The sequence below is a fragment of the Gymnoscopelus microlampas genome (assembly GCF_963454915.1).
Source record: "Gymnoscopelus microlampas genome assembly, chromosome: 9".
NCBI classification, from domain to species: Eukaryota; Metazoa; Chordata; class Actinopteri; order Myctophiformes; family Myctophidae; genus Gymnoscopelus; species Gymnoscopelus microlampas.
Window position 1 is genome coordinate 21074816 of NC_139946.1, and position 19399 is coordinate 21094214.

Genomic DNA, 19399 nt, shown 5'->3' on the forward strand with positions numbered 1-19399 from the left:
GCTGAATGCATTTGGGCAACACAAATAGCTGCTTTATTGAGCAAGTAAATGCAGCAATAGCTGACATTTTGTCAACTCTAGCCCGGAAGTAGAGGTGTTTCCTGTAGTCCTCTCTTCTCCTCCATGTCTCCTTTACTTCATTATTGTTCCATCATTCATTTATTCATCCTCTCCTGTCCACTTCCCTCCTTTCATTCATCCATCCACCCATTCATTGTTCTATCAACCGATCAGTATCATGTTGTGCGTAGTACCTACAGTACCTCCTACTTACTGTAAGAGCTTATTTTCTTTACCCAGGTATTAAACTATATAGAATTACAGTATATGCAAGTACATCCAACCAAGTCTAAACGGAATCCAGTTTAGAAAACAAGTAGAGACATACTGTGAAGCCTCCAGCAAGAATCAACACACACTTTTAAAATGTGAGAACTTTAACTTTTGATACTTTAAGTACATCTTCATGCCAATACTTTGGCACTTTTACTCAAGTCAAATTCTGAATACAGAACTATTACTTTAACAGAGTATTTACGTTGTGGTACTGATACTTTTACTTAAGAGTATCGAGTACTTCTTCCACCACTGCTTCCAACCTTCTACCCATTATCCTCCTCCTGTTGGAGGTGAAGTGAACTCACCTAACGGGGTTATGTGTCTCCTGTTAGAGGTGAAGTGAACTCACCTAACGGGGTTATGTGTCTCCTGTTAGAGGTGAAGTGAACTCACCTAACGGGGTTATGTGTCTCCTGTTAGAGGTGAAGTGAACTCACCTAATGGGGTTATGTGTCTCCAGGAAATGGTGGGCTCAGGTTTCCCACTGGCCGTGCAGATGAGCGACACGTTGCTCCCCTCGTTTACCGTGATGTCAGAAGAAATGTCGTATATTTTTGGGGGAACTGCAATGGAAAGAGGGAAGAAATAAACAAAAAGATTAGCAGTTTGAACCTGAATACTATCCCCCCACACCCTAAGCCCGGCTTAATGCACAGGCTTAAAGGGCTGCAGCCCGGGGCACAAAACAAAAGACCGGACTATTGCAAGTAACAGCACCAAAACTGTCCGGGTGCTGCTGAAGTAACGCTAAATCGGTGCCGAAATGCGTCTGCAGCAACCCTCACCCTGCAGATGAAGCGAAAATATTCTGGATGCTAGGCGAAGCACACTGTTGTGCAACAAAGTATAACTTAGGCTTAAGAGGCAGGCGGTGAGGCAGCTGAGCTGTGGTACGCTGTATGTTCTGTGGCTTCATAAATCCTAGCTTTAGGCTGAATCTTCATTTGGCTGTATTAAGGACTTTATACAGTACATCCAAACAAGTCCAGACATAAGTTCAAGAGATCGGAATCATCAACAGTCCCTGCTGGACATGATTTCATAAATGGCAAGTTTCTGAGCACGAAAATCCTCCTAGCGCTCAATAAAGACTATAAGTTTAGACTATTACAAACACACACACACACACACACACACACACACACACACACACACACACACACACACACACACACACACACACACACACACACACACACACACACACACACACACACACACACACACACACACACACACGAGCTGTAAATACACACTCACAAAGAAATTCAGACAGAAAATAAGTGCCAAGCATGCACACACGCGCACAAAGACATTGAATAACAAGTGACAAACAACGTGCATGTACAGTATACACACACACACACACACACACACACACACACACACACACACACACACACACACACACACACACACACACACACACACACTCAATAGAACCATTTTAATCTGACAGATTTGTATCTTTCACAGAGCCTCTGCAGTGACTCATGCTATTTAATGGGCTCTCGATTGTCTGGGGGTTTCAACTGAACTATTCCAAACTAAACCCTTGATCCCTCCTCTCAACGCCTCCTGAAAAACTGTCAAAAGAGAAGTTGAATCAACAATTCTCCCCAGTTCCTCTTTAGGCTTGTCACCCTGCATGGAGTCAGATGAACTCTGTTGTGATTTGAACTCTCTCCAATTTGTGTGAGTCCTCCTCTCTCCCTTCCTCGCTCCTCACTTCCAAAATAACCAACAATCAGTGGTGGACAGTGGACACTGATAGTATAGCTCTACTTACTGGAGTACTTGCCTTTAAAAATATTGGCATTCAAAGTACAAATGACAAAGTACATTTTCTTTTTAATATCATTGTATTGCATTATAGAATGTGTACACCCCCACCCCTCAAAAATGTAAAAAAAAAAGATCAATAACAGTGAAAATAGCAGATCTACAAGCTCACAATGAACGCTTTGTGACCTTGTAGATTGGATTTTAGTGGAGACAAAAAAAATGCAAATACAGTGCAAGTACACCACTCAAGTACTTTGTTACTGTCCAGTCCACCACTGCCAACAATAGAAGATAATGCTGCTCGGAGCTCGATGGTGCCGTCACCTTTTTCCTCTGATTCAAACACAATTCGTTGTCTGTGTGAATGAGAAAGACCCGCCGATCATCTATGCTGAAAATAACACATTCCTGAGGCTATTAAAACTTGTCGAGGTCTGCATTATATGAGAGGTAATACAAGAGAAAACACTGAAAATGAATTATCTATCCATCTATCTGGCATAGCGTCTGCACAACCGCGGATGCACGTATCAACACCGACGTATTAATGATCACAGGCAAATAGCCTTCAGCCAACTGTAGGATGATGCATCATTAGTTGAGCCAAGTGTGAAATTATTGTAATGAATCTGTCTGTATGTCACTCTGACCACACATTTGGTCAGGTGCTGAAGCTGCTCAACTACGCACACTAGTAGTTTGCCTTGTTTAATTATTATATCTGCCAGGATGATGTTTTTTGCCCCTGTCTGTCTGTCTGTCTGTGTGTGTGTGTGTGTGTGTGTGTGTGTGTGTGTGTGTGTGTGTGTGTGTGTGTGTGTGTGTGTGTGTGTGTGTGTGCGTGTGTGTGTGTGTGTGTGTGTGTGTGTGTGTGTGTGTGTGTGTGTGTGTGTGTGTGTGTGCGGAACTAATGTTGCAAACCACTGGACCTAATAGTGTCAAACCTTTTGTGCACACTGCTAGTAGGCCATGGAAGACGCTCACCCAAACCTTTTCAGATCAGATTTTTGGTTTTGCATTGGTTGTACATTTCCTTCAAAACACACTTGTTGCAACTACTCCTATGTTTGTCTGAAACTCTCACAAATAGCTACACATGATTTCTGTTTATGTGATAATCATATATCATACAGATTTTTGATAGGCCTATTCCACAACGATTGGCCACAAATGTGACAAATGTCACTGTTTGTTGCAGAAAGATGATTTTCTTTTACCAAATTAGGTACGCAATATCTCGAAAGTCATGCGACAATGAGCGTCAAACAGCATGTTGAAATCATTTGCCTGTAATTGGTTTCCAAAATGAGTGAGGAGGCGTGTAACAGTTGACCATGGCTCCAAAAAGGTCCACAAATGCAATTTTTTGGGGCATTTTATTTACTTCCAAAACACAAATAGTTCCCGTGCAAGATTTGTGCAGTGCAGGTCCTGGGCAAAACGAATACTTCAAGAATAAATTATACGATTGGCCAAAAATAAAGTTCCAAAAATAGGAAATAAGAAATGACACTTGACAGTTAAACTAAAAAAAAAGAAATAAACCAAGAACTCAACAACTTTAATAGGAAATGCTCCCAAGGCCCTAGCAGCTCTCCCCTGCAAGGTGTTGTCTACTTGTTAGCCCAAGGCATGCCAAAGCTGAACTCAACACCTCCAGTCTCCATTAGCAGGTGGAGGCTGGATGGGTACCAAATTGGCAGGAAGATGTACTTATCTTACACAATTACACTGTTTTACAAAACAAATTCCAAATACATATTTCAGGTGCCAAATCACTCACAAGATTATTAAAATTAAATGTATCCTAACCCATTAAAAACACCCCTCCTCCTCCACAGTACTTGGCACCTTCCCAATCAACAGGATTGCCAGCACTGCAGAGGAGAGATAGGTGACCGACAATAAATTCAACTTCCTCACACGGTGTCAATAATGAAGGCATGCAACACAAACTACTAAACACACACTTCACAGCCGGCTTGGGGAGATTGCTCATGCAAAGTTACTCATTACTGTTTATAGCAAGGGTTCCCAAACTTTTCAGGCCAAACTTTTACCCCCAAAATAATCATATTTGAACTGGGGACCCCCCACCCTGACAAGCATTTGGAATTGTAAGAGTTGAAGCATTACATTTAGTTTGACTCGGTTCCACAGATAAATATTGTGAAAATGGCCGAACTACAAGCTCACAACGCCTCGCATTGCGAGGCGTTGTGAGTTTGTAGATCGGCCATTGATCTATAGGGCACAGGCTGCCCCGTGGCAAGGCAAGGAAAAATTCCATATATGCAACGTGCAACCAACCCCAAATATGAATCGCATGTTGAGGGACCTTGACATGCAACATGCGAAGGTCCCACAAGCAGAAACACTTCTGCCCATAGAGGGTGCCACAAATGTGATACATTATACGATACTGTATTAGATATAAATGCTATTTTCCACCCGCAGATTCCTTGAGTCCTGACAGCTGCAACCCATGACTTACACCACCATGGGTAGGGCCACCCGGCCTAGCGGTAGCTAAATCCGTTTATCACTGGTATTATTTAGCTTGTGGTAAATCTCAGTGGTTCTGGAATATCAGGTACCATCTGTGTTGGGGCTCAAGTAAACAAACACACACAATGCAATGATATAAGAGTCTGAGAAAACACCACGGCTGATTCGTTTTCTTTTTTTTCTTTTTTCTGTTCTTGTTCCGTTTCCTGCGACTTCAGTGGGGGTCATTTTTGATCAACAGATCGGGATCTAAATGAGATAAAAGTGGGGGACCTTTTGGCGTGAGAGGTCCGGAGGCGGTGTTGAATCTAGGTTATTGCCTGTCGTACTCCTGTGTTTACTTGCTGTAGGACCCCACTGTTGACACATCTCCTTAGTGTCTGATAGTGCAAAATTGAAAACGCTGGTGTTTGATCCTATCTGCTCTTGGCCGGGAGCAGAGAGGGTTTTTATTTCAGAGGTTTGAGAGGTTTGTCTTGAGGAGCCGCCCCTCTCACCGCCGGTCCCCGAGCCGATATCTAGCTTTCAGTTCAGATGCTTTAGTGTAGAAAGCACCCAACAGAGGAGTACACACACAGTACAAGTCAAGGATCTAAACAGAACAAAGTTTAGAGATAATTGTTCAACCATTAAAATGTGAAAACTTCGACAGCTGTGGGACGGGGCTGTCCGTCTGGGGACAAGTGAGTTGTTAATTTATTCCTGAGACTGTGAGCTATGATCCTACAATTTTTTCCTGACCTCACAAACCAATTAAGCGGGACTCTATGCTAGTATCATGAAGGTGTGTCTGTGTGGTGTGATCTCAACTGTGACCACTTAAGATATGAAACGAGTCCGTGCCCAGCTGTCATACGACGGCCAAAAAGTGCATGCTAACTAACACGTTTATATGGAAAGGGACGTCTGGTTGCTAGGCTACAGCGATGATATTTTGCAAGCTAAGTTGCGGAGAGGGACCACAGGGGACACTGCTGGTATCGGGTCTGATGATGTTAGAGAGTCATGGGGACCACTTGGAACAGCAGTTGACATCCATTTGGATTTCCATATTCATTCATATCAAGCTACCAAAACAAAAAACATTAAGATTGTGTGGTTTATTTTTAATGCACTTTAAGGCCTGGCCCTAATTAAATGTTTTGCTATATTAACCCTTAACCCACAGCCTGAGGTTCAGCTGGCTGTTCTTCAGTTGAGGTTGAAGACTTTTACGGGTGACGGTGTATTTGCTGTCAGGCATCCTCAACACTGGGCCAACCTGCTTGAGGAGCCCTGACTGATAAATCATTGTCTTCTTTTAAATAACTTCTTAACCACTTAAACCCTATATACTTCCTAGATCGGGGTCCTGTGTATCGTCAAGGACCCGAGGGAGTGCGGTCGCAAGCGGGGAGTCGGTCGGATCAGTGGTTGTCCAGAACCAAAAAAAAAACCTGTCTTTGTTTGTGTCTGACTGTCTTTATCCCTTTTATGCCTGTATATGGCGATCCCTGATGTCATCAATATGATGTCATAGTCCACTCCTGATCATAGACTGGCCTCCAAGTATTTGATAATGGGTACTGCAACAACGGATACAGTGGGTATTGCATAACCAAGGGGCGTGAGTTCCCAATCTGAAGCAGTGGTCAGTACTGTACTGTACAGTACCTATGGGGATGTTTTAGATTCCTATGTGTGAGGAAGAAGCAGAGAGACATATAATTAGCTCATTATGCTACTAAACCACAACTTCTATTGAGTCATTTCCACTCTACCAGGGTATTTTCCTTTTTTTCTTTTTAATTAAGGGCCAAGATGTGATTACCCAACTCAGCCAATTTGGGTTGCATCCACATTTTTAATATCCCCAAATTGATCATCCGACATAATGTATTCAAGTGGAAGTTCTTGGTGGCAAACTATCTTTTAGAATTTGTCAGAGAGAGAGGAAAGATGCAGTTTGACGATCCTTCACCAGACAGTGTAAGTGTTATTAGGGCGTGTGTGTGTTTATGCCACTGTGTGTGTGTGTGTGTGTGTGTGTGTGTGTGTGTGTGTGTGTGTGTGTGTGTGTGCGTGTGTGCGTGTGTGCGTGCGTGCGTGCGTGCGTGCGTGCGTGCGTGAGTGTGTGCGTGCGTGTGTGCGTTGGTTTGTCTAGTGCTGAGGCCTCTGAGGCTTAGCTTTCCTCTCGGCCATATGAAACAGCTTACACACTATAAACAGTGTTAAGAGGTCAACACAGTACAAGGTGCACACTTTTTGCCTTCTGCTGAGGAAAAGTGACAGGAAAAAAGCAATGTAATCTCTTACCCTGAGGTACAGTAGCTCTATCACCATCTGCTGCCACTACTCAGAAGTGCTTAACGGACGCCTTCCTTGCACATGCTCTCACCCTTGAACAGCTACATTAAGCTACATTAAACTGCTATTCTCCTACGTTCTCATCTCCATATGCCGTACAATATGTGTCTCCCTTGCTAGGCCTCCCTTCAAAAACAACAGGGATGTTTTTTGACGATGGATCGCCACCACGACTGTTCCCTCGCAAGCGACCCCGGCTCGTTGTTTTTTCTTCATGTACTAATTCATTAGTGGCTCAGTGATTGTCATGTTTGCCCGTTCCTCTGCAATTTCAGCTTCTATAGCCTAGCGGGAGGCCGCTGTGGGAGAAGAGGTGAGGGGGGCTGCCACAGCTGATCCCGCCATCGTCTTCTCCCTCTCGGCGGACGCCCCGTGTGAATAAATACGCTTCTAATGACGCCACCTCGAATTACGGAAATGCTTACAGCTGCACTATTAAAATGCAGAGCTGGGGGTGGGGGGGGGGGGTTCTCGCTCCTGCAAAGCGGAGTCTACGCAGCGCTGGCCGCTTCTATGAATTCTGACAGGCTTCTCCAGGGCTGACTGCTGCCACCAATTGCAGGACCCCATTACCGGCTACACCTACTGCCAGCCAGCATTCCAATTACGGCGCAGAGGGGAGAAGCAAAGGCCTCCCTGTTATAACGCACAGCCCCGTGCACTGGGGGGAAAGAAAGGGTGAGGGTGGGGGTAATAAAAATTTAGAGATAAAGAGAGTGGGAGGGAGAAGAATAAAGAGAGACAAAGACATCCACTCTGTAATTCATATATCGTCGCTGTCGGGTGGAAACCTCGTAAACGGTTACTTTTCAGGAAATGTAAAAAGGAACCTGTGACCAATATATACAATATAGCTATTATTTATTCACAAGCTCTTGTTCATAGTTTTCATTGGTTCAATATTTATATAACACGTACAGGCCCACTTAACCACTTTCACTTTCAAAATGTTTCTGAAATAGCTAAAATAGACGATCTACAAGCTCACTTGCTTGTAGATCGGCTATTTTTGGCTACATAATTAGTTGAAATATGGAGATACAGGGTTGTAACCCTATGCTGTATACATAGGTGGTATGGTCCTTTAAAGGGATAGTTCACCCCCAATATGGCTTTTTTTCTTTCGATTAGTCACCCCATGGAGACTTGAATTCATGGATATTTTTTATGTTTTTGTCGCATTCCTATAAGCCAATAATTTGATGACCGGCAGCGGTACCGGTGGGAGATACAAAGAGACAAATTATTGGCTTAGGAATGCGAAAAACAAAAAAATAGCCCTGAATTCAAGTCTCCATGGGGTGACTAATCGATAGAAAAAAAGTATTTTTTGGGGTGAACTATCCTTTTAAGTTGTTGGCCGGCTGAGCGCGCCGGCAACGAGTTATGGGATTGTTCTCTTGTTCACTTTCTGTTCTGGAGGGAAAGCGGTGGCGATAAAACGGTGGAAGTGACATGTGTTGTTATACGGGTGATACAGAAGTTAGAACCCTAGGCTGTTCACATGGATTTATTGGATCTATTTTCGTTATTAGACTACCAACTCTTCAGCACTGTCTCCTTCTTTCTTTAACCCACTCAATCCGGGAATGCATCTCTGTCATTTTAGATTTGTTTGGCTGTTAAAAAATACAATATACAATAATAAAAAATAGTTATACAAGCTCTTGAGCTTGTAGATCTGCTATTTTTTGAAAGTTTTGTGCCAATATATTCATTTTTAAAGTGAACATTTGTAACTCAAATCTTTGCTTCTGGAGGTCCCTGGAATAAAATATTTTACAAATGTTTGTTTAAAAAATATATATATTAAAATTTTCACAATGTCTCAAAAATAGCAGACATACAAGCTCATAGCGTGGCACTCGGTGCCGCGCTATGAGCTTGTATATCTGCTATTTTTTAATAGCCAAAGAAATCTAAAATGACAAAGACGCGTTCCCGGCTTGAATGGGTTGATAACAGAAGAAAGGATAAGGATTATTCCGTAAAGGAAGGGGAAGGTGGTTGTAAGGTTTCTGCCCGGCCGACAGCGATGATATATTCAGATTCTACGTTCGTTAACACCCTCCAGCCTTTCCCACCCTCCTCAATGGCAGGGCACACAGCCAGGATGACCAAACGCTGCAACACAGAAGGCCGTTGTTATGAATCCAGATGCTTAGCTGGTATAAGGAAGGACGCATAGTCCTTTTAATCATCAATGTGCGGTACATTCAAAATTGGTTTGGGGCAGATTTCAAAGTTTTATTATGCGGCTTTACTTTACCACAAGGAGAAATCACTACCTTGTCCCTGAATGACTGCGTAATCCTAAAATTACCCCCCCCCCCACCACCCGCCGCGCCTTCCGGTATTATAGGGTTATTAGAGATGACATTGATAAAGGGGAAATTTGTCAAATTCACCTGTAAGCCGGACTTAATATACACCTCAGTAATGAGACACTTTGAGCATACTGTAGCTAGCTATTCCTAAAAGGCGTTTCTTATTCCCCGTCCTCGCTGCAGGCTGTAATAGGAAAACTGACTTCCAATCCGTTAATTAGGCGTCAGACACGGAAACTAAACATAAACACTGACAGATTATATTACTCAGAGGGATTACCTCCATTTGCGATGTGACAAAGCAAGCGAAGATAATATGAAGTGCTTAACTTTGTGAAAAGTTCATCCGAGTAGAAAGAGTGTCATAATTGAAAAGTTTTTTGTTTTTTTGGTCCTTACTGCTTTGCTTGGAAACAAAAACAAGACAAAATGGTGAAAAAAGGTAGTCCAATTATGCCTTTTTGGCTTTGTCTTACATATACAGGTAGGCATGTCATGAGCCTGTGTGAAACCATTAGCAAACTGTTATGATACAGTACGGGAAAGAATGAACAATGGAGCAAATTGAAACATAAGATGCCTGCTGTACAATGATAAAAGTGTGTGTGTGTGTGTGTGTGTGTGTGTGTGTGTGTGTGTGTGTGTGTGTGTGTGTGTGTGTGTGTGTGTGTGTGTGTGTGTGTGTGTGCGTGCGTGCGTGCGTGCGTGCGTGCGTGCGTGCGTGCGTGCGTGCGTGCGTGCGTGCGTGCGTGCGTGTGTGTACGTGTGTATGGCATGTTTTACTATCTTTGTGGGCACCTTAGTAAAAACCACAGAAGATGGTCCGTAGTTCACAGGGATATTGATCTAATCCCCATGAGGGAAAGGGATCATTTTATGGTTAGGCTGGTGAAAAGCTTCTGGGCAGGGTTTGGGTTAGCATTAGTTGGAGTTTGGAGGTTAGGCTTAGGGTTAGGTTGGGCCAGCAGGTTAAGTGAAATGGCATTTCTTCATGAAAAGTTGTTTTTCATCAAAGACAGTAAGACGAAATAAAAGGGTGTGTGTGTGTGTGTGTGTGTGTGTGTGTGTGTGTGTGTGTGTGTGTGTGTGTGTGTGTGCGTGCGTGCGTGCGTGCGTGCGTGCGTGCGTGCGTGCGTGCGTGCGTGCGTGCGTGCGTGCGTGCGTGCGTGCGTGCGTGCGTGCGTGCGTTCACGCTTGTGGGTGCTCTTGAACGTGTGCGCGTGTGAAGGCATGCACACATAGTACATGTATACCAACCGACCGTCAGTGACCTCTGGCCAATAATCTTTGAAAGTTACTGTACTGTGTAGATCCCAATAGCACCCGCCACGTTCTCATGGTGTTATGAAACATATCAATTTTTTCAACCGACAAACACGAAACCACACCCTAATAATAAAAGGCAATAAAAGTCCTCAGAAAGGGGGATGTTTTCTTTCTTTCTCTTTCCATTTATAGGAGCCCAGCAGCAGTGGCAGCGGAGCAGGAATGATGAGTGCCCGGCGTTGGCAGGGCCTAAACACATAAAGCCTCATCAAGCACTTATTGCCTGTCCGTCTTGGGCATCCCTTTGTTTTAAGAATTCCTCGTGCCTGAAATGTTTGATAGCTTAATAACAGGGATTCTGGTGCACATGATTCAACGCGGCAGACAGAAAAATGTCTGTGTGTGTGGACACAAATACATTCCATACTGTAGGTCAGGTACATTAGGTAGGCTAATGCACATTATTCCATAATGGTACACATTAGGTGAGATTAATCTAGAGATTTACCCTATTAATGTACTTGAGCATTTGCCAGAGGGTACATTTGAACAGGGGACCAAGAGAGTATCCACTTATAGTATGTATGTCAACGCTGAGCAGTACTGTACTACATTTTAGGGTTATGCAGGCTATGGGAATTTGTCTGATCCAAACCTAAATGGATTTTCCTGCCACTGTGTGATGTGTATCGTGTCCTTTTGCACAGGATCCATCTGTAGTGCCTTGCATCTTTGTTTGTTTAGGTGTGACCTACTTGTTATTTTTACTGCTGTATCTCGGTAAGCCGCTACTCCTCTAGAGAGTCGCCGAGCTTGCACCTGGCACACCGCGCAACGTTGAATCTGTGGCCATGGTTTCCGGCTATGAAGCCCAGAAGTTGTGTTCCTCTCTCGGTTCATCTTCTATGGCCCACTTTTATGCTTTGAGCGACATTGTTAATGCATTTCCCACAATGCTGAGTGGCACAGAAATAACCCTAATATTGGATGTAACAATAACGTAGCAGGAAATCCCATAATCGTACTGTACATTTAAAAAAAGAAGAAAGGAAATTCTGCCTGGCTTGCATTTATTTACCTCATTAAAATGCTTTTGGGTGTCTCTGTGGTCTGGGCTTCTGGGATACTTGGTTACAGTTAAAATATTAGTTATTAAAATGTTTATCTCTGGAACCCCAATGTAAAAATCCTATGTGAGTGTACAAAATGCAACCTTATGGGACCAATTGGTTCCAAACTATCAATCATTTAGCTGAGAATCCTGGAACCCCCTCAAGGCCCCTTATGGGTCCCCAGACCCCACATTGAGTACCACTAGTCCACGCCCGGGAGATTTAACCTGGGAAGAGAATGAAAAAGTCTACCAAGGAACAGTGCCTTTTAAAAAGGTTGGTCCCCAGAATTCTGGAACAGCCCAGACTAGCACTAGACTAGCACTGAAGTTCAGCCTGCAATTAGCCACCGGTTGATGTTAATATTCCTGTTGTGACCTAATGGTGCAAAAATAACACGCTTCCACAAATGTCACAGCTGATACATACAGTATGATGAGTAATTACCAATGAGGTTAACGACGCATAAACCGTGATTATGCAGAACTTGTTGCCAATTTCATGCACTTCTGAGGAATTCACAAATTAGGGAAATCAATTGATGAAAATGAACTCTCGGAAATACCTTGTGAGAGGCAATTAATCTCGAATGAAGAGTGCTGCACTGGGCATGTAATTCAAAGATAAGCTATCACCCACTTATTGAAATAGCATCTAATTTATTCATGTTAATCAGTGTCTTTCAGCTCCAGCATCTTGCTTATGATAAACAAAATTCATCTAGGAGGGCCACTTGTCACTTTCATCCTCGAAGACGGCGATCACAGCGCCGTTTCAATTAGCCATGCATGGGAGCGGGGGCTTTAATAGGCGGAGCCAAGCACAAAAGGATTATTTAAAACGCGTGAAGATGCAAAGGGCAACAGCGAGACTTTCAAAAGGTCGCGCTGGTTTCCCCACTTCGAAATACCAGAGCATGAACAAACGCCATTACTGTCACCCAAGCTATGCTACGTTGTACGCGGTGTCGCATGCCAAAAAGGAGCAGATATATAAGCTCACAACGTGCCGCATAGGCTACGCGTTTGTGAGCTTGTGCAGCTTGTAGATCTGCTATTTATGCCGCACGACGGTGGTGTCATGTATAAATCATGCTTATATGAGACTGAGTCTTTGCGTGTGCTTATTGCTGGGGGTGGGCGGCTGTATGACTGTATTGTAAGGTTACGACTGCCTGTGACGTGTGAGTCTAGCATGTGTCTATGCCTGTCCAAGTGTGCGTTGTAGAAGCAGATGATCTGATGTGGGGACACAAAGCTCTGTTTCCATCTGTCACCAAGCCTTGACGTAGTGCTAAAGGTCAGAGTTCAAACTACAGATGCCCGGTGGTGATTAATGGGGAGAGAGTGGCTTGGACAGGCACCATGACACAAAGTACTGCCGTTTCAGTTGGAGGAGGGATGCTTGACTCCACGGGTGTCTGGATGTGATCTTTTTGGGCTCTCGGTTCATTGGTTTGTCAGACTCGGAGCCGTACCGTAGCATGAAGTCCATGACAGATTGCAGGCATTTGCTGCTAAAGTTAGATGGGTTTTATCATTTCACTCTTATCTATCACATATTCAAGGTCATGGATAAAGATCTGAAAACGTTATCGCCTGCTTATGAGTCAGAGAATCATCCTTGACTCAACCGTTCACAAGAAAAACATTCAGTATGTGTATCACTGTCATTTGAGCCAAAGTGATAACCCCAGACGGCATCAGTGAGGAGTTTGACATCCTGGCTTGGGTTTTGCAAAGGGAGACCCTTGCCACCTTCTTCTAGTCCTGGACTATGCACTTAGAAAGGCCATCAGTGGACAGGAGCAAGAACTCAGCTTCACTATTACACCTACAGTATGAGGTCTAGACAACTCCCTGTTGTAGTCTTAACAGACCCAGACTATGCCTGCAATCCGACCAATTTGAGCAGGCACAGGTGATCCTGACCAGACTGGAGACAGAGTGTGCCAAAGTTGGTCTTCTTCCAAGAAAAACGAGTTTATCACCACATGTATAACAACCTCCCACACCATCCACCCCTAATCATTAGAAATGTGCAGAATATAATACAACTAAAACTATGTATTGGAGCCTGTTATCTGTTTCTGATCGGGTCAAGTTGTAACAAGGAATAAATGGCAAATGTAGATTACCTGCACACAAATATACTTGAGTAAAGAGTAGAAGTATAGTTTTCTGTATAAATACGTGAAAAGTACTTCCTAAAAACTAAAAAACTAAACTTAAAACTAAGCGTAATGCATTACTGCACACCCCTGGGGACACTCACATACTTCAAATAGTGATGTGCAGCCTTGTATTCAGCAAATGAAGCCTTCAGTCATTTGCTACAAGCCTGAACTTCCAGGAAGTGCTGTAGTTGTTGGTCATGCATCATTTGAAGACAAAGAGAGTTAGGAGCGAGGATCCAAACACAGCCGTCCATTGTTTGTCAAACACTCATCCCTCTCTCTCTCTTGCTCTCGCTCTCCGTTTCTCTCTCTTTACATGTCTCTCTTATTGGTGAGTCACCCAAGTCCATGACGAATAGCACTGGATACCAAACAAAGGAAGGTTTTATTGTAGGATAGGATGGCTAATTATTCCCAGGCCATTTGCGTGCATGTTTCTGTAAATGTGTCCATTTGTCTGTATGTGTGCTTCTGTGTGCGCTACAATATGTGTGTGCACAAGTGTTTGTTCGGGTGGAAGGTTTATGCTTACTGGTTATTTGTGTGTTTGCATGTAAAGTGTGTGTGTGTGTGTGTGTGTGTCATGTGTTGGTGTATGGTGTGTATCCGTGTCCTTGTGTGTCCCTGTGTCTGTCTGTGTGCGTGCGTGCGTGCGTGCGTGCGTGCGTTTGAGGGAGAGAGAGAGAGAGAGAGAGTGTCAGTCTCAGCTAAACCCGCTGGCTCAGTTGTTCTCTGATGATGCCCAGTATTGACTGCTTTGCTGCCGGATCCGACCCCCTGGGGGCAAGAAAAGAGACTGGCTCCAAACATTGCGTCGGTATTACAGGACAATTCATACCCAGGGAGTACTCTAGAAAGGCCAAGTCATGAATATTCAATAAATCACCAGTTATTAATAAATATATATATATATACACCCTGAGCATGTACTGTTGGGGAGTATAGATGTCTGCTCCCATACCTCTCTATTTATCGTGCTACTCGATGGTGCCGACTGTCCAAAAAATACTGAGTTCACAGGGTGCAAACTGCTGGGTGACTACTAGCTTACATAACAGTCCATTAAAAAAGCGCCACTCCTCTCTGATGTATATCGTCTTGGCGTCTTTGATAGCACATCCTATACACCATGCTGCTATAAATCCATACAAAGGCCTGACTGATGGCTTGCGTCGACAACGCAGGAGGTTCCTGTGAAACTGAAACCCTCCAGCATGCAGCTCCAAGCCAAGGAAGCTGATTGAGGAAGGATATCTCTCACTGTCTGCTTAATTGCACTTGTGGAACCTGATCCATTTTAGAGATGAAACATTGTGGTGGCGCCCCGCTGTCGAATGGTCAGCCAGCGTTCAGCAGGATGTGCGAAAGATCACTGTAGGGGCCGGCGAGGGCTGCCTGTGAAATGTTTCTGTCCAATTAACCTCTTGAGACCTGAGGCCGATTCTAAAAATGTCTTCTAAATCTTAACAGTTTTCCTCATGTCAAGGACCCCCAAAATTATATGTAAGTATTTGGCTGCGGACACCCATCTCAAAATATTTTGTTCCAGGGATCCCCAGAAGCAAAGATTTGAGTTCAAAATGTTAGCTTTAAAAGAATATATATTCGAAGATTTGCACATATTTTCAAGATTTTTCACAAATAGCAGATCTACAAGCTCGTAGCACGGCACGAAGTGACACGCTGTGAGCTTGCAGATCTGCAATTTTTCAATAGCCAAAGTATAAAATAATGCTTTTTAGCTCAAAATCTAAAATGACACAGATGCTTTCCCGGTTTTAATGGGTTAAAGGCACTGTGTCTCTGAGATGGCCGCTGCCTGGTGTTTTTCTTTTGTTTCTTTTCGATTCTTTCCTTCTTCTGCCAATCTGTTCCACAGTTAAAGCTGTTGTCGATTGCTGAAGGTTGGGCTCTATCACAAACACTGCACAGAGGAATCGTGCACGGAGTCACAGTGAGAAGTGAGAGAGAGAGAGAGTTTAAGCTCTCTGCTGGGATTTACACCTCTGAGGACAAAAAATGTTTAAAGGGGAACGGCACTTAATATCAGCTTGGAGATATCTTGTTGTTGTACGCTCTGACAGCTTTCGCTGTTGTATTGAATATTTACTACCTGTGTCTGATAGTAACAGACAAGAGAGATGAGCTTGTTTTGCCCCCTAATCTGTGATGCTACACTCAAGCACAAACTGCAAATAGAATAACCAAGAGGGCAACAAAAAGAGTAAGTGCCTGTGGCAGCATGCAGCAGGACACTAAATAAAAGTGCATTTTCTGGTTTAGAGATGAAATCATTACTAGAATCACCACATTTCAGTGTTCAAGTGTAAACTTGTTGTGCATGGGTCCAAAAACAATAAATAGAGTCTAATAATAGGTGTGGGCTCCCTGTCCAACTATTATCTATCAATATTTATACTGTAGTTACACTGTGCAGTTTGCGATTGAGGCTGCACAACTAGGAATGCTAGTTCAGTGGCCAAGCACTACTATACATGGACAATCTGGATGGCATAGTCCCTGCATTGACCAACTGGCTGCTTGTGGACATGTCGACTAGTGTGGTGATGGATCTACGATCTACTTCGGCCAAAGAGAAATTGCAATCTTTATAAATGCTTCACCGATAAGTATAAACCAGCTTCAATAGAACTATTTTAGTGTACTGTAAGTAAGAGATTCAGTGAAAAACTAAAGGTTTTTAGATGCCTATAAGCAAGAACAATACAACTTTAACACAATGTCCTCATTGTGTTAAACAATGTACATACAACAAGGCTATAGCTCGGTTGTACAGAATGATGCAATTACACGTAGTTGCGTGAGCTGTGATTAAACTGGTCTACATTTGAGGTGACATCATTTGTTGACTGGGGTTCATGCGATTTACTCGCACTTATAAATCGCTCTGGATTAGAGAGTCTGCTAAATGCTTAAATTGAAACTGAAATTGAAAACCTCAATTGTAGATGACTTGGCATTGGACCATGCAGTAAAAGATCAGTCTTGCATTTCCAGGCTGTACATCAGTAGGAAATCACCCACTGTAGACGTGTTTCTCTGGTTTCTACCACTGGGACATGGTTACTTGTATGTTTACAAATCCAATACAACTGCAATGTTCAATGCCATAAGAAGTACATCTCTAAAATGGATTGTTACTGTTGTGTTGTTAGGTTACAACCTACAGCATGTCAATCATATGACAATAATCCCCCTGGGTTTGACCAACCTTTTCCTCCTAGACCAAACTTAACCAAGCTTGAAGGTTATTGGTCAAAGCCTAATTCATACTTTGTCACACGGCTGTGTGTCACATGAAAATCTGTTATTGTTGTCAAGCAACAAGGTCATGTGATTATTATGTATGAATTACTGTGGGCTTAAGATGTCCATCTTTGGCCTCAGTGCACTGGGATAAAATCCTGAGGCATTCTTGTCATTCTTCATACTTTTGCGTGCCTTGTATTAGTGTCGGGCAGAAACCCAGCTGTATCTCCATATTAAGTTTTTTTTTTTTTCATAAATAAATCCTCTATTTTATACTTAGCCAATCTACAAGCTTACAACGTGTCGCATCGAGGTATCGTAGGCAGGTTTCTGAACTGTCAACAACCCACCTCTGAGATGCAGAGTGAGTAGACAAAATGGTGCCAACATTAGTGAGGAGAGGACCAATTATATGAAGATGCTAAACATTTGTGACTTTAAGTCTGTCTGTGGGTTTTATGAATATTGAACCAATGAAAAGTATTAACAAGAGATTGTGACTAAATAACTACATTTGATCCATTGGAACCATAGACTGTATAAAAGAGATGGACAAAGCCAGACCGCTGGTTTCTACAGACCGAAAATGAAGCCGATTGTTCAGGAATTTGAAATCCGCCATCTCTAATATAAGCCCAAAAGCACGTCGAGAACAGGAACCGGAAAACAATCCCCAATGAATGCTATTGGTTGTGTAGCTTGTCAATCAAATCATCCCGCCCCTCCTAGAGAATAGCCTACTTTATCTTCAATTTTAAAATAAATGGGACCATAATTTAGCAAAACGCATATCATGATGATTGAAAGGAGACTTTCAACTAGCAACTGGAAGCATATAGAATTTATGACCATTTTTATTAAGGTAAGAAAATCTAGTCTAAAGTTATTCTTTCTGACACCTGCAGGGGTAAAACAGCGAAACTACAGGCCATTCATATGAACTGTCTCTTCCGTATTGGAGTCAATGTAAAAATCTCAAGCTGGCCCCTTGATTGGAACACAGGTTCTTTTATTTCCATTTCCTGAAAAGCAACCGTTTTGGGCATACAAATGTTTCCGCCCGACGGCGACAATATGCTCTCTCCCTATAACCATTGCCATTATCAATATAGAAATCAGAGTGAACCTTCCACTTCCTTTACAAAGGATTCTGCGATTGGCATATTAGAGCAAGACAAACTAGAACATAACAGTAGCTTATTCTCTATTCATTCTCTATCAGTTCCTCCTCTAGAGAGGAGAGACCTGAGCGCTTAGTGGCTGACCTTTGACCCAAACCATCTCAATTAAACATAATGCTTACAGTGGATATTTCCATGGCAAGGACTCTCCTTTCAAACATGTGCGAGCGCACGCGCACACACACACACACACACACACACACACACGCACACACACACACACACACACACACACACACACACACACACACACACACACACACACACACACACACACACACACACACACACACACACTTAAGGACAAGGAGAGATAGTGATTCATACATGCACACAGACTCATATTCAGCTCCGTATAGGCATACACACACCCCCACACATTCAGGCATTACCATTCACATGCACACATACGCAAATGACAATGATTAGTGGCTAACTAAATGTCAAAAGTCATAATGGCAAATCTGTTCCTTTAGTCACACTTTCCATTCCGCAGAGGCATGCCACAATCTTCCTGGAACATTAACGCTACATCATGTCTTAATGTGAATACTTTCCCTTTCTAATCATCACCCCCATATGCTGCAGCAGTGTGACGGTATATCCAGGGATCTGAGGATTGCAGTAGGCTATGCGGGTGATTCAGCTTCTTTTCTCATACAACACTCAATCAGAGGATTACACACAGCACAATAGGGCTGCAACTACCGATTCTTTTCTTAGCGATTATTCTATCGTTTGCTTTTTTTAAATTAATCAAATAACCGAGAAGCGCGTTTTCTTAAAATGTTTCATATAACAACAAATCGATGCGAAAAAAATGTAATGTGCAAAAATAGCACATCTACAAATTGTGAGCTTGTACATTTAAAAAAAAAAAACGTGGCCTGTTTTGGCCGTAGTACATTATTTATTTTGATCACTGGTCATTGTCAGTCATTTCTTTTGTATATGTCAGCAATAGGCTTTGTATAAGTTATCTGCTCTGTGCAATTTGTGTATACAAGGACTAAAAGACAAACAGAAATGTAGTTTTTATTTATATGTTTCAACAACAACAACAAAACAATTAAATGGTTAACTGCAATT

General features: G+C 42.9%; 1 protein-coding gene across 2 annotated transcripts in view; it reads right to left on the reverse strand.

The window, feature by feature from the left end:
- Window positions 1–19399, reverse strand: part of negr1 (neuronal growth regulator 1) — a 203260-nt gene that overhangs the window by 87340 nt on the left and 96521 nt on the right. For both annotated transcript variants that reach the window (XM_084066297.1, XM_084066296.1), the window contains exon 3: window positions 777–902. In XM_084066297.1, the coding sequence (XP_083922423.1) occupies window positions 777–902 (126 nt within the window). The remainder of the gene's footprint in view (window positions 1–776; window positions 903–19399) is intronic.